At 44.3% G+C, this 26013-nt stretch overlaps 2 protein-coding genes across 4 annotated transcripts in view; one reads left to right on the forward strand and one right to left on the reverse strand.

The window, feature by feature from the left end:
- Positions 1–4503, forward strand: part of LOC133349884 (phospholipid-transporting ATPase VA-like) — a 59406-nt gene extending 54903 nt beyond the window's left edge. Inside the window, 1 exon segment of the mRNA XM_061563714.1 lies at positions 154–4503. Within this exon segment, the coding sequence (XP_061419698.1) occupies positions 154–880 (727 nt within the window). The 3' untranslated portion in view covers positions 881–4503.
- Positions 4071–26013, reverse strand: part of CORIN (corin, serine peptidase) — a 51487-nt gene continuing 29544 nt past the window's right edge. For all 3 annotated transcript variants that reach the window (XM_061563717.1, XM_061563716.1, XM_061563715.1), the window contains 10 exons: positions 23251–23364; positions 21443–21556; positions 19543–19653; positions 15894–16038; positions 13865–13987; positions 12651–12700; positions 10506–10689; positions 8172–8443; positions 6851–6987; positions 4071–6058 (listed from right to left, as the gene is read on the reverse strand). In XM_061563717.1, the coding sequence (XP_061419701.1) occupies positions 5882–6058; positions 6851–6987; positions 8172–8443; positions 10506–10689; positions 12651–12700; positions 13865–13987; positions 15894–16038; positions 19543–19653; positions 21443–21556; positions 23251–23364 (1427 nt within the window). In that variant the 3' untranslated portion in view covers positions 4071–5881. The remainder of the gene's footprint in view (positions 6059–6850; positions 6988–8171; positions 8444–10505; positions 10690–12650; positions 12701–13864; positions 13988–15893; positions 16039–19542; positions 19654–21442; positions 21557–23250; positions 23365–26013) is intronic.

Consider the following 26013-nt stretch of genomic DNA (forward strand, 5'->3'; position numbering starts at 1 on the left):
TCGCTCGGTGGTGTTGCATTGTTGCACATTTAAAAAAAAATTATGAACCCCAGAACACGGACATCACAGAGAGAGATTAAAATTACGAACTCATTGTTACACACTTATTATTTAAGGCACGACTGTGTATCTCACCGACTTCCCATTCCTCAGGCTTGTCTACCGGACATTGGAAGGCTCCTGCTTTCCATCTGAGAATCTGCGCGGGCGGCAGTTGGACAAGCTGCCCGATGACATCCGGCAGGGTGTGTTGCGGGCGGGTCTTGACCCAGACCCCGGACCCGCCCCTGTGCCCCTCGGGGCCAAAATAGGCCGAGCCCAGTGCGCATCTCCCATGCTCTCCCCGACTGCCGCCGACTCGGGCATTGCGCTCGATAACTTGTCTGTCAGAAACAGCCGGTGCGAGGCCGCCACCGCCGCGAAAGACTTCCTACAGTCGCCAAGCAACGACTACGCACCGCTTCCTGAGACCGGCACGGCAAAGCGGCCACAAGCGCTGCAAACGGTGTGGGACGTGCAGTCCTCTCGCCACCACCACAACTACTTGCACTCCGTCAGCACCTCTGAAGCTGACTCGGGATTTCAGAGCCCGCCAATGAGCGAGGACACAAACACATTGCCAGGAACCCCTCTGTCGGACACAGACACTGTCACGACGCAAACAACCAATTCGGCGAGGGCTTCACTGCGCGGGCACAGAGGCAGAACGAATGAGCAGCTGTGCCACATTGCCAGCAATGGGAGAGCGACTGAGCCAGGAGACACTATCGCCATGTCTAACTTTGTGAAGCTAAACACGGGGAGCCCAAAGCGTAAGGAGGTCATTCTCGAATCCACTAGGCCTGCCCGAAATGCAAGAGACTGTTGTTTATTTGGATGAGAGTATTTATGAAAATGTGTCCACTTCAAAGCTGTAGTATCGGCGGGGCTTTAAACGTGTTTACGCGAACAAAACACCTGGACAAAGCTTGCTGATTTTATCAACAAAGCCATTTATTAGCGTGACACATCCAAACAAGGCAAAGTTGTTTTCGTTATAGAAAGGCAAACTGACTGCTTTACATACGTGCAGTGGTAAAGAATGAAGATTTCTGTCATTTCCTAGCACAGCAGGGCCAAAGCATAATCTTTCCAGATTTACAGTATTTATTCATCAAATTAATGTTGTCTGAGCAAACTTAACGGACATGCTGAAACCAGAAAAATAAGTGCCTCTGTATTTACCATATCACTGCACCTTTTAATAATAACATCACACAGCTATGGGTCACAGTTTATCAGTTGAAGTGGAATGCGAAAAGTGGCGGCTGGATAGGGCCAGTAACAAAGCAAATGATTCTAACTAAAGCAAAATTGCATAAACATTTCGTGAAATTGCAAAACGGTAATTTGCATCACAGCACTGCAGTGCTCTGTCGTGTTACACACAGCACTGCGGTACCCATCACTGTACCACGAGTTTGTCTTACAGGAATGTTTCATACCTGATGCTAGGAATATTTATATTGTAAATGCAATGCCTGCTTTGAGTAAGCAATGCACACGTTGGCCTTAATTTACAAGCAGATGTCCTTTGGCCAAAGTGGTCGACATTTAGCAAAGAGAATGGAACTCTTTGCTACGTTGTGCCTTCATGCAAGGCAAATATTTTTAAACAATTTTTTATTCTTCTTTTTTCATGGGTTAAGCAATATGCAATCAAGAATGTTTTCATTGGAAGCCACAATACCAATCTAATACAAATGTTCTCGTGAATTTTAAATGTTTTATATGTGACTGTACTTATTTAACTCATCCGATTTCCACGTGCGTGGATCAGAATGTTTCATCTTGAAAAGATATTCCGATGAATTACCTCATCCGTTCCCTGCAAAAACAGCGTCATAAGGTTTTGTGGGGTAACATACATTCAAAATGTGCTCCTGCCAGTGCACAGGTTGCAAGAGTCGATCATGTGGCATACTTGGGATAACCTTCGCTCTTGGTATTTAATATTAAATTCACGAACTAAGTAACACACATATCATTGAGAGGCCACAATCATTCACCCAATGTGCATGTCCAGCTGTTTTGTCATTCACCTGCTGGATGTGGGCCTCTCCATGTGGCGCAGGCCATGTGGGTCATCAGACGACACTTCACCACGCTCGTCGGGTTGAGTTGGAAAATGACGGAGAGCCGAGGTGTTGGGAGTAGAATATGGTACAACAAAATATTTTGTTGCCCTGCCACCTGCTGACAATGTGGCCCCCACAGCAGTCCACAGCACCTGTTTTTCGCCAGGCAGGCTCACCCGTGCTTTTTGCTTCCGAGACCTGATGAGATGGGGCTCATTTATCCCTAACCCCCCGTGTATTTCAGCATAATCCAACTTGCAGTTACGTACTGTGTTTAGCGCCCAATCTGTATTGAGCTTGAATACATTTACTCATCGCACTCCAACTGATAAGATGTGATTTGAAAGACGAACAATCACTGATGAGGATTAACTTGCAGTGTATTCTATTTTGTACAAAGGGCCACGTGCTGGCTGTCCCATTATCCCAGTTCCACTCATTGATGGGGCTTGGACACAGCTCCTCCCGCAACGAGGGTAGGCATCAGGACTTGGGCCAACATAGGGCTCACCTCCACGCTAAGCTGAGACATTCTTTCCTGGCAATTACTCGGTATATGTTAACATTTGCGTGTATTTTTTTTATTGGTCAGCAACATTACATTGTCTGCATTTTTGAAATCCCACCAATTTAATGTATATTGCTATATGTTTTACGAAGCTACGTCCTTTGTTGTCACTCATCATAGTTAGAGCAGCTGCTTACAGTGATGCTAGAACCTCGACAAGTCTGACTGGGCGGAGGGAATTTCAAGCTATGGGGATGTCAGGAACGTGCTGCAATTTTGAAAATGTGTACAGTATATTGCACATTACATTCACACAAAACACCTAACACATTTAATTGCGCTCAATAACGTCATAAAAAATCAACTGAATGTATACAGTTGAATATTCGCAGTTAAATAACACCTAAAAAGTTACTAATGTACAGGTTAGTCTTAGTAACTTCCCTCCACCATCGAGCAGAGGATGATGGTGAAGACTGAGGTTCGCTGGATTGGGAAGGCTGAGAATGAGCTTCAAGAATGTTTTGAGTTTATTTGCAAACTAAATAAATACAGATGTTTAAAAGCCAGGGAGAGCTCTGTCAGGGCGTGTGGATGACTGGAGGCACAGGTTGCACGGGTCTACCACGTGGTCTACTTGGGATAACATCGCACCCTTGGTATTTCAAATTAAATTCCCAAACAAATTAAGTAAAACTTGTTGATCTGTGAAAAATATTCCTTTTAAATTAAATATTTTTTTAATTAAAGGATAAGGAACAAAAACGAGAGGTAACTCTGGAGGAGATTTGGTTTCCGAGCTATCTATCGATTTATTTCGGGGCTGCCTTTCCGACTGAACTCGAATATGGCTCAGTCCGGCTTCAAGAGGTTTTACTGCACACTCTGTATGCAACAATATGAGGTAAGTTCATTGCTTTATAATACAATATTTTTAGTTTCGTTTCCCATTGGCAGACGTTTAATCAATGGGTGGTTCCCCTTAATAAAGGTTTTAAATTGACAGCATTGAAATGATAGCGTTTAACACCAGTGTTTGGTCATAACATTACCGGTTATAGCGGGACATCTATGGACTCCTTGGGTTGATGATCCCCAGTCAGGATAGGGCCCCGGTAACATAGATTATATGACACTCGTTTATAATATATAGTACAGATGTGCCTTAGCGTTTTCCGAATTGTAATGTTCTCTAAGGGCTATACAGAGGACACCTATGCAAAATGTTCATCCGTATTGTGGGACGATTGAAGCCATGTTATTTATAATAATCTGCTCTGTTAGAATTATAGTTCTTTATACAAACCAAAATGTGCATTACCATATGAATGCTTTAAATGCTTAAACAAAATGATAAGCATATTGTACGTGTTTGAAAGCAGTACCGAGAGTGGTAGTTGTCGATGTTATGTTGGTTTTAAAGAAAATGATGCAATATTTCAACATGGGATCAAATATTAATTTTATTTGGAGGACTTCTTTGTATATTTGTCACTGTGATTCATGAAACCGCCAATGGCGGTAAAATGTAAAAAACAAAAGAGTTCTGGTGCATTTGAAGCTTCAGAATGCTTATGAATAATGTTTACAATGAAGGATTACTGTTTGTGTAATATTGTGCTTAAATGAAACAAAGTTTTTTAAACAATATTAAGGGTTTTATATGAAATGAAATTGGCAATATGTTGGGTTTTCTGTACTGGAGATTTGTTGACCTTTATAAACACTAAGTTTACAAGGAAAATGGTTTTACAGTCACTGTTGCGTTAAAGTAATTTTATGGAATGTTAACTGTTGATCCAAAACTGGTTTACGCATCCAAATCTGCATGTGTAATAAAAAATAATATATTTTGTAGAATAAAGTTGTTTGAATTTTTACACTTGCGCTTGTAATTTTTTCCGTGGCTTCTTGTGACGCCATAAAATTGCACAGCTTCAGAAGCGCGTGCTCAGTGTGGGCGAACATAAAATAAACGTGAGCATTTCCTGTAAAAAAAAACACCAGTGAAGAGGACAACACAACCCACCGAGCTACGCGCTGGCCTCTTTACGGCAGCACAGCAAGCAATTCGTGGAGCAAGCGGTACGGATTCTAGCGTGTTGCCCGCTTGTGCCTGTGCGTGGGTGTACCCCATTTTCCTCAGGTGAAGCAAACACCCAAAGCGGGGCCCTCCTGAAAAAGCCTTGAGAAATGTTGAGGTGTTCCTGGATAAATAAAGGGCATTACTATTATATAAGAGCATATATATAACTGATTTGGTGCGGGCAACAGCACACTACGCATGATATGTATACGCGTGAAGGGATGGATGCTATCTCCGTTTAAGCATGTACATTCTAATCGCATTGAAAGGCCCTGTATTATGTGCACATTCCAACAATGAGAAGATATTTTACAAGAGTTCATTGGAGATTCAGCAACGCTCCATATCTAGCAAGCAATTAACACAAATCGGTGACTTAAAATTCTCACATTTTTTTGCTAAAACTAATACACCATTAATTATTCTTGCCAATATATAAAAAAAATTCGTTGGGAATTGTGTTAATGATATATATATAGTATCTTGAAATGTGGTTGGAAACACACTATTACTTATATTTAAAAAATACATATTATCGTACAATATTTGGTAGCTGCCATGACAACAATTATGTGAGCATTGTTTATATTTATGTACCTTAATATAAGCTTCTCTACGCGCATTCCTTACAATAAACCATCTCATTCCATGTCTGGCTCGGTGCCATCGTTGATTCATACGTCATCATCAGGTGACATGGGGACTCTTTCATCCAGCATTAGATCTAAAATGGCTATCAATGATAAATATCGTTATATACTCGGCTGCGCGTCCAGCTAACCGCAGCGGTACACTGCGTCACCTGCTTTATATATATATTTTTTTTTAATTGAAAAGCCATATCGTTCAAACAGTTTTTTGTGTTTTAGTTTGTTGTCCTTCCCCTGCACCTCCGATTAATCACGGTACACATACGGACCCGGATCAACAGCCATAACAGAGGGCACACGAACATTCCAGAGTAAGGCTTGCTGTGTGTCCAGGGATTGCGCCCTCTGGGTAGTCCTTCCTCCCTGAACGGGGGCTAGTTTTGGTGCACCAACCGGGTTCCTTCTCTAACCAAGGTGGCGGGGGGGGGGGGGTGACGAATATAACGAGCGAAATAAAATAAAAACTTGAGGCCCTCAACGGCCATTCTCCTCCTAGGATCAGCTGTCGTTTCTTTTTTGTTTAAAAGAAAGTGTGCAGGAAGATGTGCCTCTCGATCCAGCCCAGGAGCTGCGTCACGTTGGTGTAGACGCCCGGTCCCACCGACTTGGAGGAGCACACGGAGCCCCACGAGGTCAGGCCGTACAGCGTCCAGCGCCGGTCGGTCTCCTCGCACACCAGTGGGCCCCCGCTGTCACCCTGCCACAGCAACAGCCACACAAAGTCACACCGGCGGCGGGAGCAGATGCGGATACTTGAAGCGGAAAGTGGGAAGTGAGATCTCTCCCGTCAGCGTGCGACTGTTTACCCAGACTAGACCGTGGAACATATAACGACGAAGCAATGCCCGATTCACAAATACGAAGGAGGACTGATCATACGGCGATGCACCACTCTGCTGCTCCTGACTCATGCATCTGGCTAAACCGCCTCAATGATGAACGGTTTCAAGCTCAAGTTTACTTTGTTTATCCAGGTGAGAACTCGAGAGATGAGGATGAGTCCCATTTGCAAGAGTAACCTTGGGTCGACGGAATAACACAAAGTGCTCGCCACAAACTAACTACAATACCTTGCTGATCTCGTCAAGGACCATAAATCATCACACGAACTCCAGTCATCCTCGCAGCAGCTTTTGGTTGGCCATCGAACAAAGACAGTTACTACATTGCGTGCTTTCAGATGCACTTCTGCGGCCCTCTGGAATGCTCTTCCTTCCGATTTTAGGAGCTATGCACCCTTTAAATCCAGATTGCAAACTCATTTCTTTCGAACTGCTTTTTTTGTTTAGTTTTGTGTCCTTCCCCCGCACCTCCGATTAGCATGGTTGCCTACGTACGGTGCGAAAGAAGTTCAACATACAATACTTGTCTCATGACCTGCCCGACCGTGAGCTGTGCATCGCTCAGGAAAATTCCTCAGCCGCAGAGCTCCCCGCGCCTGTCTTGCCGGTGCATGCACAGCGGTTGTCCGGAAGCGCCGTCGTCTCACCATGCAGGAGTCGACGGAGCCCGCCTCGTAGCCGGCGCACAGCATACGCGGCGTGAGCGGGCGCAGGGGGAAGAAGCCCTGGCAGGCGCTGGGTGAGATGATCCTCACCTCGCCCTCCTGCAGCTTAGACGGGACAACTGGAGCAGAAGCAGGCGCACGCACCACGGCAGGATTTCACAGTCACGAGAGATCCTTTGCATTATTTTACAGCAGAGTGGCATCTGTTGGCAGCCGATGAGGCATTCAATTAAATGCCCCCATTACTTAACCAGGTAGGAGCCCGTTGGGATACAACTCTTCAGAATGTAGTCACTGTCTGCAGACTGGTATCTATAACGTTGCATTTTTTTGTACAATTATTTGAAATTTTACGTAGAAAATAGTCGCCGAGTCTCAAGATTCTTTTGTAGGAGTATCCTGCTCAAGTTGTTAAAAACTAGTTTGCTCTTGTGAGCATATCTGTTTATTGAAAGAAAGAAGTAACAATACCTGGGAAAGCCCGTGTATATGCACACCTCTTAATATACACGACGCAAGGGGCTGGGGATTTAAGAAACTTGCCTCGTCGTTTCGACTGCCGTTTTGTGAGGTCAAATCAAACGGACGACCTGTGCATTGTAAGTCCAATGTGGTAACATTACTGTGGTGGTAGCACATTATAGGTCTGCGCTCGTTCAAACAGAGGTGTGAGTAGCAAAGCTACACGAACTCTCTCCTAATGCCCTGCCATGGCGAGCAGAACTTGACATTGACATATCAGCTCCTGAAGAACGCGATGCCATCTTACGCAATGCCATGTGACGCACATGTGTACGCGCTCATCCGGGGTCAGAATCGTGTAACTCTCTGGAGAACAGCACGTATGTGTGTATGTATGTGTTGAACTTATTTCGCACCATACGTAGCCCACCGTGCTCATCGGAGGTGTGGGGGAAGGACAACAAACTAGATACAACAAGCAGTCACAAGGAATGACTTTAAAATCGAGATTGAAAATTAGCTCCAGTGGTTTCCTAATATCGGAACATTATGTGATTGAATTAAATGAGTGGTAAAGTTAATCTGTGCAAGGTTATTGAACCAGAATTGTTGAAGTCCTTGGTTAAAGGAAAGAGCCAGTGGATAGCTAGGGAATGCCCTCACCTAACCATTGATGGATTATGGATGATGATGATTAAATTGATTATATGTGTACCCTCACGCCCGACGACTGCAGCGGTTCAAGGAGAATTCCTGGCACCACCAACACCAGCACCTTCTCAGCGCAACTTTGCAGACGAGCTGCCTGCGAGAAATGGTGACCTGCATCCCCCGTGCTCACCCTTGGCGCTGGTGACTCCCCAGCCCGTGATGACGCAGTAGGTGTCATCTGGCACGCCGACACCCCTGTGCGGGAGGCAGGCGGGCTGCACGTGGGGGCTCTCCCACACCTCCTCCCGCAGCTCCACGAGCGCCACGTCGTAGTCCAGGGTGCGTGCGCTGAAGCGCTCGTGGCGGATGATGCGCCGCACTTTCCTCTCCTGCCGGAATGCCGACAGGTGCCCCAGGTTGTTCACCCCAAACACGGCCGTCCAGGCCTCCGGGTCATGTTGCCTAACAAGGGCGGAGAACTGCTTCAGAAGCTGAAGGTGGGCCACACGAAAGTACCGCGATCCACCTTGAGATTTCGCGCACGCTCTCTAAGGGCTCGTGTTCAATCCTGAGGCTCAGTGAATGCCAGTGTCCTTCTGGTTTAAACTTACCCAGCAAACAATGTTCTGTATTGAGCTACATCAGAACATTGCGTGGCAGATGCAGCTATTTGCTCCTCCACCAACGGACAATTAAGATTATTTCTCAGTGTGACTGCAGTCACCGATCTTATGTTAACTACCTCGCCAAGTATACAGGAGGTCGTGGGTTCGATCCCGACCCTGACGCCAGTATATTTGGAGTTTGGATGTTCTCCCTGTGGTTGCGTGGATTTTTCTCCGGGTCCTCCGGTTTTTAACTCCACGTTTAGAAACATGCGTTTAGAGTATTCGGCTACTAAAAATGTCCACATGATGTCACTTATTTGTCCGATCATTTGGGGCCTGGTCGCTTCTGAAAAAAATAGCTGTATAGCTCAGTAGGTCTTACCTGGTAAAATACAAATTGCTTGAATAGTTAGATATTAATCTCAAACCATGAACTGCATAGTTATGCCACTACGCTGTTTCAATCACTTGCTGGCAAAATTTATGTTATTCAGCAGTCTACTGCGAAATCCATTCATTGACAGGCCCACCAACCTCAACATAAAAAATATGAACTCTGCTGATGTAGTCGGTGTGAGCTCGCCTGTGATGAATCGCACGTATGATTGAGCACTCTGCTGGTTATTATAAGAAAAGGCCATGGTGATCAAGGATTGGACCCCAAGTGCGACAATACACGAGTAGAGTATGAGTCACGCCCTCAATTTATATTTGGGTGGACTTGGTGCTGAGGAATTGAGAAGTGGTGTTGTGACGTGGAGGGTGTTTCTGATCACTATTTCAGATATGCAATTTGCCCTACTGAAGAACACTTTGAAATAAAGTTTTGCCGTTTCGCAAACCCCTGGTGCTCAGCTGTTGTGGAGTCGCCCACTTCTCCGGAGGACAGAACACAACGCAGGGTCTCTAGTCATCGTCTCCGAACTTAATAATTTTTATTGTTGCTATTGTCGTCTGTTTCGCCAAGCTGTCCCGCTTGCAAGGATTCACGACAGGAGGAGAGGGACAGGGCAGACCAGCTCCACTGAATAACTCCCCGTCATAACAAAAGAAGAGGACTAAGATGACAATCTGCTGAACCGAGTGTGTGTGTCAAGCGAATATAAGTATCTCTCTGCTCAAATGAGCATGGAGGGGTACTCATCTCTATCGATGGCCCCTGGACTAGAGGTGGAAATTCCACATTCTTATAGCAGGGACCAGCCTCTCCAGAAGACAATCGATGTTCACCTCCAACAAAGTGGTACTCGTAATATTCGGGGATGATGGCCCGAGTGAAATACTAACTCGTGTGGTTCTATTCTCATTTGCAGATCCAGTGCTCTAACACAGTTGTAAGTAAAATGTAACAAAAAATCGTCCTCCTATAGAGAGACTGGCCACTATCAGCATACCGTGACCTCTGGGTGTAACGCAGTTTGGAAGTCTAAATTATTATGATTATTCAGTGAAATGGGCATCACACCAAACTCTTACATGCTGAGCCCTCTTGACTTTGCGTTGTGAACCATTGCGTTCCTCAGACAGTCAGTAAAGGCACTGAATATGGCTTCCCCTGAGGCTGTGCTTCAGCTCTCAGACCTGCACATGGACTCACGAATTTCCATACGAAGCCGACCGCAGAGCTGTAGTATAAGCAGTGCGTGAGCTCACTTTGGGAATGAAACCCCATCAGTATCTGCTTGTTTGATTATCAGCTTCGCAGATATACTGTGGGCAAGACAAGAACATCCGCATGGCACCCCCGCAACGTGTCACCCAGTCATCCTCTCGTCGCATGACTCATCAATGCGCGATAAGAAGCGGCGAACCAGCCATCGCTTTGACGTCCGTCTCCCGGGGGCACGCTCAGCGACACAGATCTTCCATCACCAGTGTAACCCCGCGGGCGAATGTGTGTCCGCGAACCCCCTCACCGCGTGAAGCAGTGTGCCCCCGTGAGCGCCCATCTGCGGTGGATGAGAGTGCAGCCGCAGGAGTGGGGCCTCAGCGCGGTGCGCAGCGAGCCTTGCCATGGCCAGCGCCCCTCGCGGCTCGCTCGGCCGCCCAGGATTCTCTTGCTCATGCGTCGCGGCGACGACGTTGAGCGCCGGCCACAGTCTGCGCACACATCCCGGGCAGGGGCGCAACTAATGGGGTATGTGTGGCAGCGTTCATGCGACGCATAACGGGAACTCCAGTCGGACACAACGGGGCCCCCGAATCAACAGGTAAACAAGTAAAATAAACGTGAAGAAAATTAACAAAAAATATGACAACAATAATACTGGATTTCGTTATAGTCTACACATTAATGTATATGGATGAAAAACAACCGTGGCTATTTCATTAAAAGTGAGTTGGGATAAAGGAGGGGGGCCCACAGTCGCATCTTGCATAGCCCCGTTGCTCCCCTGCGTCCGGGGATGGATAGATGTGGGCAGAAAGCATTTTGTAATTGGCGAAGAACCCCTGTGAGGACAAGATGTATGCGTGTGGCAAATAGCAAACAAGTGTGAAGTAAGCTTCACTAATTCAGCATCACTCATACCTCACATTGCACAAATGGGAATAGTGTACTCAGATTTAAGTTGAGTATGTAGTAAACTCACAACTGCAGGCCTTTTTAACAATAACGTTTTTAGGCAGATATTGACCAATTTTTTCAAGAAACTGAATTGCAAGCTGAATTAAATAAGTGTGTTAATGTTCAAAACCACCTCTAGGTATGTATGTATGTTTAACACGTAGGCTTTCACGACCCCAAAATTATCCATAAGAGGTTTTTTGAGTTAGATCACGTAAATATAAATGTGTCGTTAAACCCGCCACACCCGACACAGACAATTAGTAAAGTTTATCGCGCAAACAGAACGTGCCAATTCGTTACTAGTACAGCGCACCGGTGTGTTGGAGAGCAAATCCACAACATTCACATTTAACCCCGCCCCCCCAGCCCCCTCTGGCCTTCGCATCTGAGAGGTTTACAATAACCCCTCTATTTAAGAATGAAACAGGAGGATTTCTTCACAAATATGGCTGTCGCCAGATGAGGCTAGTTATAATTACTGGCGTTGTAAGTGTTGTGGATGTACTCTTCAACACACCGGTGTACTGTACTAGTAACGAATTGGCATGTTCTGTTTATGTGACAACCCTTATTAATTGGCTGTGTCGAGTGGTGGCGGGTTTAATGATACATTTATAGTTATGTGATCTAACCTAAAAAAAAACTCTAATATGTATGTATGTTGAACTTCTTTCGCACCAAACGCAGCCAACCGTGCTAATCGGAGGTGCAGGCAGGAAGGACAACAAACTTAAAAACAAAAATAAGTTCTAAAAAAGTGAGTTTTCAATCTAGATTTAAAAGTGCATAGCTCCAGTGGCTTCCGAATTTTGGAAGGAAGAGCGTTTAAGACGGCTGCAGAAGTGCATGTGAAAGCGCGCGATGTGGTGACAGCCTTTGTTCGATGGCCGGCCAAAAAAGCCACTGCTGCGAAGCACCCTGTACTTGCAATGTAGACATCGCTGGTTCAAAACAATGGGGCAAGTTTCTTTAATCGACCGCTCCTCCATCCCTCGGCAGACCACATGCGGTGGGGTAAAGTGTGGGTACTCTAAATTCTTCAAAGAGATTTTGGCCAGTGTGGAAGAGTAGGCCCAAACACGCTCGGGAGGGTGCTCCCTGGAGCTCCCTTCACGGTGGGCCTTTCTGACAGCAGTGGCGAGAGCCAGCAGTTGACAAACCGATGCGTTGTCACGTGTGCTTGACTCTCAGCACGTTGTGACAATTTGTCTCGCAACGAAGATGAGATTGCAGTCGTGTAGCCACTGGCGTGCATAACGAATAGTACAATGTAGAATCCACAGGTTGTTAACCGAACAAGAAGGTTAATGATGTGGCCATTATTTTAATGGTTCCACAAAAAGTTCGGAGCAACGCAGCATTTTTTTACGAGTGAGTTCACAGCATCCCCACAAGCCGTCCATAAGCACCAAGAGTCGAGCATTTTTATTGCACATGAAATATTAAGAGTAAAACAGTGCCTACATGTACATGATTACATTTTTAAACTCACCATTTCTGTGGCAGATAACAGACACTATGCTCTCGCTGTCACATGGAACCCTAGGGAGAGAAAAGGTGGCAATTGAAATAAAAAACACATAATAAAACAAAATAGTGGATAAGGTCCATCATCCAGAAGGCCTTCCAAACCAATGTTATCCAGCAACTTTTATCAAAATAAAAAAAAAACTGGGCCAGTTTTTACTTTGTGAGTCCCGTCGGCAGGATGTGGCCCGTGAAATTGACATCTCCTGGACATCTGTGAAAAAAGAGCTTCATAGCTCATAGGATTCCTCCAGCATGAATAAAGATTCTGATTCTGATATAAATCCTAGGATCCCAATGCACAATGCATGAAAAGCAGGGAACAAAAAGAGAACCAGGGCAGCCTCCAAACTAAAGAGGGAAGGCCACAGTAAAGAGATGGGTTTTCAAAGCAGACTTGAATATATCTACCGATTCCGATTGCCTGATTTCAAGTGGCAATGATCTTTCTCACAAATATAGAATTCTTCACAGCAACAATGTTTTTTTCTTATTATTTATAAATATACAGCGGTATACACAGGACGAGATGTGTGAATATGCGAGTGTCCGCATCGAGTGATGGAAGCTTACACAGCAGGTGAGTGGAGCACCTGCATTTTGTGCCCCAGAGCAACCACCGGAAAATTGTCCCTCTGCAATATGAACACATCTTAGTACGTGCCGTTTGTCATTTGCTATTTATCTGTGGGAGTGTACGCTGTGGAAAGATTTGTTCCTCTCCATTGCATATGCAATTTTCACCAATGGTTCAGGGTCGGCAGTGGAGATAGGAATGACCAATTGCTCATTTTGGGATGGTGACACTTGTACTGCATGTGAGATGTTAACTACCTCACCTGGTACACATTAAGTCGTGGGATCGAAACCAACCCTGACGCCTGTATATTTGGAGTTTGCATGTTCTCGCCGTGGTCGCGTGAATTTTTCTCCGGGTCCTCCGGTTTTTCCCTCCACATTTAAAAACATGCGTTCAGAGTATTTGGCTGCTATTAATTTTCAAATGATAAGCCACTTTCTTTTTTGTCTGCCTGCAACCAGGTGTGTGAGCAAGTTAGGCAACCAGAGGCACGGTGATACGTTTAAAGCGATATGGCACGGGTTGGTTTGGAAACGAATGTGGGGTCACCTTGCCTTCACGCCCGTGCGTGGGGAGGGGCTGCATCAGCAAATACTCACCCCTCTGCCAGGGCGGCCTGAACGGTGCTGGTGTTTGTCTGATGCCATCCAGGTGTCAGGTGCAGAGGAGGCAATAATTTCTTCCTCACTGCCCTTTGAAGAAAGTGGGTGTCTGCCTCGCCCCTGGACAACAACAACAACGGCAACAGAACAACAGCAACAAAACACCAATCAATGCTATTTGAGATATCAAACATCACAACTTATCGTGTTATCGGATTCACAAGATATGTGTCCATAGCTTGACAATCATAATAATTATATTTTTTGGTAATTTTGAGGGCATTTGAATGAAGATTTTTATTATTATAATTATTATTTGGTATTTGGGCTATGTGATCCACATACATTGGTCTGCCCTCATAAATAATGGTTTAGGGTCTTAATAGCTACAGTGCATGGCTTACTTTAGCAGTTTCCTCTTGTAATGTAAGTTACAACTCTCCATGCTGTTCAGCTGTGCCAGCATTAACAGGCTTGCACTTTGCACATTTCTGACACGAGTGTTGGCTGCAGTCCAGCAAAGTGTAGAATATTGTGTAGGAAGAAAATGCTGAACAAAACGTCACATTTTCCCCACATGGTTATTTCCACAAGACAGCTGCACTTCATACGCTACGTCAACTATACTTAGTGTTACGTGCTTAGAGCTTTCAACTTTAGATTTTGCACAATACAATCTAGTTGACCAGCACAGTCACAATGATGATGTGTCTACAGAATTATATTTAGAACTGGCAGCTATGGATCAAACGTGATTTTATTTAGAGCCCGTAACATATGTGGTAGACAGTACACACTGCACCAGTTTCAGAGGGACAGGGAAAGAGGCTTTGTCAATTGTAATATTCTACTACACTGACAGCTATGTCACTCTTCAGCCCCACGCTCAGACTTGCCAGGCAGAACCTGTTGTGTGCAGTTCACTGCAGCAGGATTTGCAAAAAATACACCGTGCACATGTTTTAAATGATAGTAGAGTGTGAATCACATGTGAATGTTGAATTTAACATTGGAATATATTTACGCCCAAGAGCTTTCACGAAAAGGTTTAAATAATTGTATCTGCTTGTGCACAGTTACATTTTACCTGGTTATATATTTATATGGAAGAGGGGTGATCGAACAAAGGGTGAATTCTGAATAAAGAGAGCATTTATTTTAAGGATCACCAAATCTCATGGAGATTAATTATGTAACTTAATAGACAATGTTGAAGTCGTCGCATTGTGCGTTCTCAAACAAATTAATACATTTAAGCTGAAAACATTCATGAAAACACGTCAAAGCAGGATATGACCCGACAATAATTACTACTGAAATATACTCTTTAAAACCTATATAGTCCACGTACTGAATGTCAACGGCCTAGATGCCTATACAATCAGCCATTTACCAGTCTATGTAAAGTCTCTCGTGTTGTTGTCGCTGTGTACAACAGACTGCCGGGCCACATGTGGCTCTGCCCCGTCCCGTTTTGACGTTGCTTGAATTTTCCCGCTCGCCAGTCAGCCTACGCCGAAAGACCGAGCTGCGTGTCATTTGTGTTCAGCAATTTTTTTTACGTCTGGATGTGTATGTGTGTGGAGGTGCTACTCGCTAACAGCATTGCACCTAATATGGGGGATATTTGTCTTTGTGTGTGTGGGGAGCGATAGTATAGTGGTTAGCGCACTGCGCTACGAACCCGGCGACCCGAGTTCGATTCCCGCTCACGGCCACCAACACTGGTGACGATTATCTAAACCAGTCCTAGGCCTTCCTCCTCTAGGTCGACTCAGCCTCAAATGAGTGACTGGTGCGATGTGTAAACATCGCCACTTAGGGAGACAAAGGCGGCCAGGCGTGGCGCTGGCCACCCACCCCCTCGTGTGCTGTTCCAACCTTCATGGGTGCTACTTGCAAACAGTACTTGCTCCAATATTCTGTTAAAGACTACAAGGATGATATTTTTCTGTGTGTGTGTAATGCGTGTGAATCGGTGTTGCCGAGTCACCAAGGGCCGTCACGCCAAGTGTTCCACTCTCACCAGAAACCCATCTGAGCGCAGGCCAAGTGGCTGAGCGCCACACTCCACCCGTCCGCGCAGACCCCGCGCGACTGTGCGTGTCTGTGGACGAGCAGCGCGCTCCGGGGACCAGGCGTCACCTCTGCGTTGTGGTCCGACATCCCCACTGTTCGAAACATCACAGATTGCATGAGTTAAAACTTTTTTATTTTCTTGTTGGTTTACACATCCACAGACAACTTGTATAGGTATTCCGGCACCTGTCTCGTCTGGTTCCACTCTCACTTCTCAAGTGGCAGCTTCCGTGATCCCATACGAGGACAGTCTTCCTCTCACAAACCCCGGCACTGGCAAAGGTGTCCCTCAATGCATGTCATGTACACATCCCCACAGTATCTACGGCGTCTTGAGATACGTTCGCATAAACGTCCGTGTTAAACGGAGTTTTATTATTGTGTATTACACTAACAAGCACGGGGTGGTAATCATCTTCTGTTAATGGCCCAATGAGTGATGCTGGTGTTGGAAAGATTCCTAGGATGGGGGCGAGACTGTCGACTGGGCAGCCAGCTTGAACGTCCCACAAAATGAAAATCGTTGTGTTGACCCGAAAATAATTAATTGACCTCCAGTGGGATTTAAATTATCAATCTTCCCATTGCAAGCCATATGCTCAAATCTCTCTACCACATGCCTGAACCATGGGCAATTAGGCGTTTACAAACAACACGTTCATCAACGATGAATGCAGCGCTTGGTAATCGTTTCTGCCATTAAGCAAACGTGATATTGTTCAATCAGTGTATTGGCACCAGCCAGTGTTTACTGTTGCTGCAGTAATGGAACGGTGACAAACAATACATACGCAATCCATCAGTACCGTGCCACAAGGGGGCTCAGGCACGCTAATGTGGTTTATTAATCGGCGTAGCAGCTAATGTGCACGCTGGCCAAGGCAGAAATCATTTTCATCGCTTTCCGCATGAAAAATTATTGCGCAGTGATGAACGCCGCTTGCGCAGCAGCTTTGAATTTGAGCGCGCGCTCCCCAGATTGTTGTGACAGAGCCACGCACAATAAATGTGATGTACCAATCGTAAAAAAAAACACAGCAATGCCCCTTATTTGTGGCATTGCACCGTATTTATGGCATTGCTATATTCGTAGAAAGTGCTGACAACAGAAAGTCCATGGAAAAAAACTTTACCCAAAATTGGTCACGCGAATGAGAAATAGACGACATCCCATTGTCCCACGTGATCGTCGTGTTGATGGACGGGGTGGCGTGGCATCTAGTTTATGACATCTTGCACAAGTTTAAAATACCATATAGCCTACGAGGACGTCAGCTTTTACGAATGTTAATTGGTCTCTGTAGGCAGTGCGGTCCTGTCTAACAGCTTAAATTAGTCTGAAGTGAGCAACTGGTACCATGTTTACAAGCGCTGGGAGGGCAAGCAGCAGCTAGGTTTGTATTAGCCCACTTGCGACTCACATTGAGCTAAAATAAATTTATCAACCATTGAACATTGTATGAGTTGCCGATACATTGGATAGCAGAATTATAATTTGGACAATGCAATCACAGGCAGTCCTCGACTTACGAACGACCAACTTAAAAACGACCGTAATAACGAACCAGCTTTCATGAAATAGAAAAAAAATACTTAAAACGCAAACTTGCAAACTGAACCGCGGAATTATTTTGTTCAGAGGAGCGATCCCACGCGAGATGTAATGAGTCGGCCTCAAGCGAGGAGTCAATGTATGTGTGTGTGTGGGGAGCGGTAGTGTCGCGGTTAGCTACGAAACCCGAGTTCGATTCTTGCTCACGGCCAACAGCAGTACCTGGTGTCGTGTGTAAACATCACCACTGGGGAGGCAAAGTAATATTTATAAATACTTTTTTAAAAACACGCTTTCATGAAATGTACCGTACTGGTAATGGCATAATTCCACGACTCCAGGAAGTGGCCCAAAAGGCTTGCCATAATGTGATTTTACAGCCAACGTGAGTTGAGCGTTGACAATTAGACCCAAGCCGAAACATAATATTAAAAAGATTGTTTGAAAATGTGTTTTTATTTTAATGATAGAATATAGTATTGTCATCAGTATGACATAAGTACACCAAGTTTGCAGTCGATACCACATTGGGAAGTGGGTTAAAATTGAGTTACAAGATTTGAGGATACGACAACAGAGTGAGTTAAATAAAAGCGTGTAAAAAAAGGCGGCCAGGCGTGGCGCTGGCCACTGACCCCCCTCGTGTATCGTGCCGGCCCTCATAGGCGCTACTCGCAAACAGAACTTGGCCCCAACAGCCTGGTGAAGGCTACACGGAAGATCGTTGTCATTGGGATGTGTGTCTGTGTGTGTGTGCGCATGCCCCGTGTGTGTGCAATTGTGATGACTCATTGCCCCCTTCCGACGACAGTACAAGCCAGTATCAGGACCCAAGGTAAGTGAAAATAAAAGTTTTTACTTTTATTTTTTTTAGTTTTATAGTGTTACACTGACCGTATGGGAATTTAAATAGTGCATTATTGTGTTCCGGCTTACGAACCGTTCGACTTGCGTACAGGTCTCAGGAACGAATTGTGTTCGTAACCCGAGGACTGCTTGTATATTATACTAATTCAGGACTCGGTGCATTTTTAAGAAACTATATCTCACTGCGAGCTCGTCAATGAATATCAATGAATGTGTATGTACAGGGCAGCAGGGAATATTAATACTTATGAAAACAAGTTGGGGGCCCGTGCATTGGGGAACCAACTTGTGACTAGAGATCATTCTGACTCCAACAAGATGATATTTATCATTGGTTTGGAATTTTCTCACCACGTGTAGAAGGCCTTGAGTAGAGGCGCCCATCAAGGGGAGGATGAGCGCAAGGTGGAGTTATGTAAACACAACTCGCATAGCCTGCTGCGGTCAAAATATCTAATTTATTATATAAAGTCTGGTGTCATGAGAATGTGTTACCGCTTACCTTATTTATGCAAAAATGCCTGAGGTTTCCCCACAAAGCCTTTAGAAGAGAATAATATTTTTATGGGTATTAATTTGCTTCATCATCAGCGATGTATTGTTAATAGCACTTACTAAGGGTGTCCCCTCGCATGTTGCGACTGTTGATTGACAGACTGAAATGGCTAAATTGATATTTTCTGCATATTTGGCCATTTTTTACCAAAAGTTGGCAAACAATTGCACTCTATAATAAATGTATCAAGCCCCAGTGTACAAACCATGCAATTTAAAACATCGCATCAGACTACAAAGCTCCTGCACATTTCTGTCAGTAGAGCTCCTTTAAGATTGCTGCCTGGAATAGACCAAGGCATCGGCATCCAAGAAAAGACTTCAAGATTAGGTCTAACGACAGAAGCTATGCCAGATTTTTTTCTAAAGTTAAAAACCTCACAGGGGAGTTGCGTTTGGATAGTTTCAAAAACAGAAACCACTGTCTTACTGTGCACACCTCAAAAGGCATGGTAGCTCAGATGATACATGATACACGCTCACATGATACGTTCATTGGCCCCGAAACACCACCATTACAGTAAAAGTAATTGGCTTAACAAATGGATGCATGTGGTCCATGTGACCCACGCAACCATGCTGCCCATGCCACAGTTCCTTAGGACACAACGTTGATACCCACCACAGTCCCATTCGTCAGATCCGTCTGCACAGTGTCTCTCGCCGTCACACCAGGCCCTCTGCGGGACACACTGGTGGTTCAGGCAGGCCACCTCCTCCACCTCACACTGGGCTGCAACACACAAGAGACTGGCGTTGGTACAACAGCGAAGCACCGCATGGTGGCCAAGCGTGGACCTTGGATGTGTCACAAACATGCAGTCAGTCATTGGGTGTTTTTCTGTGTTCACTCCAGATCCCTTCTGTTATCCTTAAAGTATGGATGTTGAATTTCTTTCACACTGTACGTAGTCAACCGTGATAATCGGAGGTGTGGGGGGAAGGATAACAAACTAAACACAAAAGAGCAATTCCAAAGACATTAAGTGACAGTTAAAAATAATGTTTCCACCACTGGCGAGGGTTTGAAAGGCATTAATATGTCCACGAGTTGTTAAACCAAGATAGGCCATGGTTAGGAATCCTACGATTCACTGGGAATGCCTAAGATTCAGAGAAGTGAACTAAACCATGCATTATGAATTATGAAAACGGCAGGAATCCGAAGCTGGCCAGGCACGCTGCACGTTTGTGTGTTTGGTTTCTTTTCCAATATCAACAACTCCTTGTTTATCACGTATTTATACATCCACTTGTAATCTGAGCATCGTTTTCCAGGTTGTGCGATTTTTCCATCCCAGAAAACCACACGCGGATTATTACGTATATGTATGTTTGTTGAACTTCTTTCGCACCGTACGCAGCCAACCGTGCTCATCAGAGTAATATAACAGAATTGTTGTAATTTCCTACGAGTGGGCAACATCGTTTATTTGTTTCATAGCCAGCCACTGACAAAAGCAGTGTAGAAAAAATCCAGAGATTTATTTTCATTTATATTTATGGGGAGACCTAAAGATCCAATAACTGGTACAAATGTTACGATTGACTTCTAACAACATCTTAATAAAAAAAATCCACATATTTGTTTCATGTCGTACACCTCCAATTAGCATGTATGGTGTGAAATAAGTTCAAAATGCATACATACATTGCAATATATAAAACAATATATTTATATTATTTTATTATATCCCTTCTACGTGACTTTACCGAAAGAACCAATATATTGTTTTATATTTATATTATTTTATTATCTCCTTTCTACGTGACTTTACCGAAAGAACCAAGAATATGAATCCCTGCAGTCACGAAAGCTTTAAATAAAGAATACATTGCAATGTTTCATCTAAATATTAACAACAAAATTAACTGCAAGAAAATCGCTATATTAGTTTTTTAGGCATGTTATTCAACTTGTCAGTGAGCTGCAGTAATAATAAGTGTTGCGTAGTTAAACCCTTGCAGTTAATATTGTTGGCTGCATTGGGTGGTGAAAGTCTTAACAACACCAATGTTGTTACGTGGCCTAACCGAAAAATCATGTATGAATAACTAAATATCCGTCTTTTTAAAGTTATTACATAAAATGCAATGTCTCACAATGTCTACAATCAACCACGTTCAAAAGGGGTTAATGGCGATGCAGTCCATGACACTCAATTATGCAATAAGAGAGCTTTCAGACTTTGTTGCATTGTGGTTGCGTTGAATGAAGTGCACCAATTAATTGCAGCTTCTTTAACGTATTGACCTCATGTGAAGTATAATATTCAGAGATAATATTGAATTATGCTGAACAAATGTTTTTAGGCGTTTTGATTATTTTTATTACAATGTGACATAACTCTTTGAAAATTGTGGTAAACACTCAAATGCCAGAGCAATGATGCTTGTGGGGGGTTATTAATATTGTGAATATGCACATATAAATATACAGCTCAACACACGAGCATTTGGAATCGCCTTCAGAAACGTGACATTAATACTGTACTGTAATACAACAACAACTACAAACCTACAGCAAAATTTCTCATCTTCCTCATCCCGGCAGTCCGGGAAGCCATCGCAGTGCATGTCGAGATTGATGCAGCTCTTGTCGGAGAAGCATTCCCACATCCCTCTCTGAGCGCACTCTGCAGTAGAAACACAATAACGGTTGCCTCCGTTAGTGTACAATGTCCCCTGGGAGTTCCGTGGCAAAATGCAAAAGTGAAGTGTATTGCTTTGTCCTCATTTATATGCTTGCCATCCCGGATAATCATCGGCTTGTGAAACATGGGCCGCCGCGTTGAGGACTTCCTTTCATTTGGATGAACGCAGCTGGAGCATACGCAGCGACGCGAAGAGTGGGTATCCAGAAACACTGCTTTATCCATCAAGGATATTGTGAGAAAACCGCTCAATCCGTAACGCTTGAAGTGAAGCCTGCAGCTTCATTTATGAGAACTTCAAACTCGTATAAATCCACACAAGACAAACTTTATTATTTACGGCAAAGCAGAGATGGGTCTACACGTTTCATAATTACACAATACATGAAGGCTTGGAGGAGCTAATATCTTTTCACTCTAGATTTATTCGCAGCATTCAGGAGTATATTATTTTGAGTTGTATAAGGCATTTACATATTATTTACACATTTGCAAATGCAATTACAGTGCTGTAGTTAAAACGTTCATATTTTTTATTCAAAACGTGGGATTCTTGCACTACTATGTGGATATTTATTGTTAAAATAAATATAGAGCACTGTGGAGCATTGTCACTGCTTTTGATGGTTCAAAGATAATAAAGATGGATGATTTATATGAATCCTTACCACAACAGTTCCCTCCTCAAAGCATGAGAATTTACCTCGGTGAGTTTACATTCCTAAAAATCTGGCACAGAATTCATGTACAGATTTATTTCAGCTGCACGCAAGGGACCCTAAACAAACTAAAATATTGACAGTTGATATTGACACCCAAAATGCATTTGAGCTTATAGCAATCAATGCCTTTGATCCATTTAATTTGATTTCCAACTGAATTTTCTGCAGAATTTGTGTTGGCACGTACTGTAGTAAAAGTGGCAGGTTTAGGAATTGATTTCTAATTCTTATATCACTTCATTTTGAACTTGTGAATATGATTGATGTGACTCAATAAAGGCCGTGGCTATTGTTATAGCATTGAACCAGTTGTATACATTTCACATTCCTGTGGCAGGAACTTAAAAACACCGATTACTTTTCACAAAGCACCACTTATGGTATCTAAACTAACCTGGCCACAAATAATAGCTAAACGAAGTGGCTTATCAATATTTGACTGATATAAATGTCCACATGATAAGCTACTTCGTTGAGCTATCATTTGTAGCCAGGTCGCTTTTGTAAAAGAGCTACATATCTCAGTGGGCCTTACCTGGTAAAATTAAAAATAATGTATAGGATGTTTTTAATGTGGAAATGTATAACAGCTAAATACTCTAAACGCATGTTTCTCAATGTGGAGGGAAAATCCGGACGACCCAGAGAAAAATCCATACGACCACGGAAAAAACATGCAAACTACAAATATACAGGCGTCAGGGTTGGGATCGAACCCACGACCATCATGTATACCAGGTGAGGTAGTTAACATCTCGCCACCGCGGTCTATCATCGCTGAAGGGAGGATGCGCTGAGTGAAGCTGTTCGCAGCACACAGTGATGGTGGTGGTGTCCCTACTACAGGAGAGAGACTTTCAAATCAAGAGTTTGCTTGTAGTAGAGTGTGCCCCCTTCCCAGCGACTCTGATGTAGCAACAGTGAGCGTTGCTGTATAGCGGGCGTCGCACGTACCGCAGTCCTGCTCGTCGCTCGCATCCTCGCAGTCGCTGCGCGAGTCGCAGCGCCGGGCGGCGGACACGCAGTGGCCCGAGGCGCAGCGGAAATGCAGCAGCGGAGAGCACCGGGCTGAAAGACACGCGGGCGCCAGGCACGGCTCGCTCGCCGGGGACGAAGGGGGGGGGTGCTGACAGTACATCGTTCTCTGTGTGTGTGTATGTCACAGGGAACTGTGCCACTGTGCGTGTCCTTATCATCGTCGTTATCATCAGTCACAGTTACAGAATGGCTTCCTGGCGAGAGGATTACAATGTGACATGCCGAGTGATTGGGGATGGGAAATGGTGGCAAGATTATATGAACACACAGACAAATATTCCCCATATAGCCTAAATAGACTGGTGGGGCACGTGCTGTTAGCGGGCACCTATGAAGGCAGAACGCAAGGCCCTATAAACACACACGAGGATGATTTCGGAATCATCAAGTTCAGGGTGATTCGGAGAATCCACGCTATTACTGAGTTCTATATAATGATGCAAGTGATACTCCTCTCGTATAATTAAGTATCTTAAATCCCCTTCCTGCCTCTGTTCACCCAGCAGAATAAACGATTAAAACATTTTCAAACTTTTATTTTACCAGGTAAGGGCCACTGAGTTATATAGCTCTCTTTCAGAAGCCACCTGGCCACAAATGATTCCTCATCGAAGTGGCTTGTTGAGAGCGATGTCAGCCAAATACTCTAAATTCATGTTTCTTAATGTGGGGAGAAAAACCAGAGGACCAAGATAAAAATCCACACGACCAAGGGGAGAACATGCAAACTCCAAATATATAGGTGTCAGGGTCGGGATCAAACCCATGACCGCCTGCATACCAGGTGAAGTAGTTAACATCTTGCCACAGTGCCACCCGAAACTTGTACGTTCATGGGCAGGTCGCGTGTGATGAGGTCAAGTGTAGGTGCTCCCAACTCTCTCAAGACATCTGACCAGTGTGGGAGAATAGGCCAGAATACCCTACAACGGGGGTTTTACATAGAGCCCTCTGCTGGAGGCCCTTCTAGCAGCAGAGGCATGAGCAGGCATTTGCAGGGGGCACCTTGCCATAATGTCCAAAAATCCAACATTCTCTTATAACAACTGCGTTGTTATCCGTGAGTATAATAGGCTACTTCCCACAAGGTTAGACTGGACCACCCTTTAATATTCAAATGTACATACGTATGTTGAACTTATTTCGCACAGTACGTAGCCAACCGTGCTAATTCGAGGTGTAGGTTGTGCCTTCAATTTTATAAAATCCAGAAGCTGTCCCTCTTGCAATGCTGTGGTATGAGTTACAATGGAGCCCGCAAGCAAGCGTGAGTATCTAATATGCTCCTCTGTGTAGCAGCATGGAATTTCTGGGTAGCCACACCGCCAAATAACTGACAGATTTCTTGCCTTGCATATGGGCGTTGAAACGTTAAGCTCATTATTCAAACCTGGTCAGAGCTTGCCAAGACAATGTGCGAACACATTGTGCAGGGCCATGGAAGGAATACAAATGTTCAATGCCAAAACCTAAAAAATATGAATCACGGAATTTTTTTTACGAAAATGCTATAAATTCAAATAATAATATAAATATTCTAACAGCTTACATATATCACAAGCTTAAACGTTGTATCTTTCATTTATTAACCGGTCAAATGGTATTTTAAAAAGCATGAAATACGATACTACTCTTATCTATCACTCCCTTATCCACAACTCCTATTATTATCTGTAAGGCTGAACCGCTCCACAATTATTTCCCTTACGGTGAATTGACCGCTCCAGTTATCTGCAGTCACATAGTGAGGAGTGGGCTGACAGAGCCACAGCTGGGTGCGAAACCCCCGGGGAGAAGAGGAACACCGTGGACAGTTCCGCAGGCTGTGATGCCGCAGACAAAGAGCAGAGAAAAAATGAAACTGGGCCAACGCTGCCTTTCACCGATAATAACCAAATCCCCATCCCTCATCCATACCCTTGCATAACTGTAATGTCCATAAAGCCAACATTCCTTGATAACACTGTTTATATATGTACTATATATTTACATACAACAGTACATTCGAGTATTAATGTTGCGAGCATATCACTGCATGCATCTATTATTCTCCCTTTTTTAAAGACTAAGACATTTAATTCTAGACACCGAAATAATTAGAGAAAAAAGTTTCCCCTAATATGTTAGCAGCTATTACTACAGAGACATTCGAATGACAACAGTTGAAATGAGAAGTATGTATATTGAGAAACAATTTTCAATAAAAACAAGACGATGTGCACTAAAAAAAATGTGCCACCACGTCAAATAAGTATGCCGTGTGTGTAACACCTACACGTAACTAAAGAATCCACGTTTCCTGAACGACTTTACTGCCATCTCTTGACCATGTCTGTTAATGCATCGGGACCCCTTGGTAGCTGGGCCGTTTGAACCGAAAACGTCGCAGCCTCCATTAGCAGACATGTTCTGACCAAATGGAGTTGGTTGCTCGAATTATACACCAGGCGGTCATTCGTTCACATGTTTACGTTTCGGCACTGCACTATGCTCAAAGATTTGCGTGTCAAAGAAGGCCTGTGCAGGATATATGAAGAAGTACGGTATTACCCAGGAAGTCAGTAAACTTAGGCTTTATTGCCGGAGGGTCTGAAAACGTGTCGTCAGCTGAAAGGCTCCCTCTGGCACCCCTTGACCTCCCCAGTGTGAACAGACTGCATACAGCAGCAGAAATGCGAT

This window comes from Lethenteron reissneri, chromosome 32, assembly GCF_015708825.2.
Source record: "Lethenteron reissneri isolate LAM-NWPU_2019-01 chromosome 32, ASM1570882v1, whole genome shotgun sequence".
In the NCBI taxonomy this organism is placed as follows: Eukaryota; Metazoa; Chordata; class Hyperoartia; order Petromyzontiformes; family Petromyzontidae; genus Lethenteron; species Lethenteron reissneri.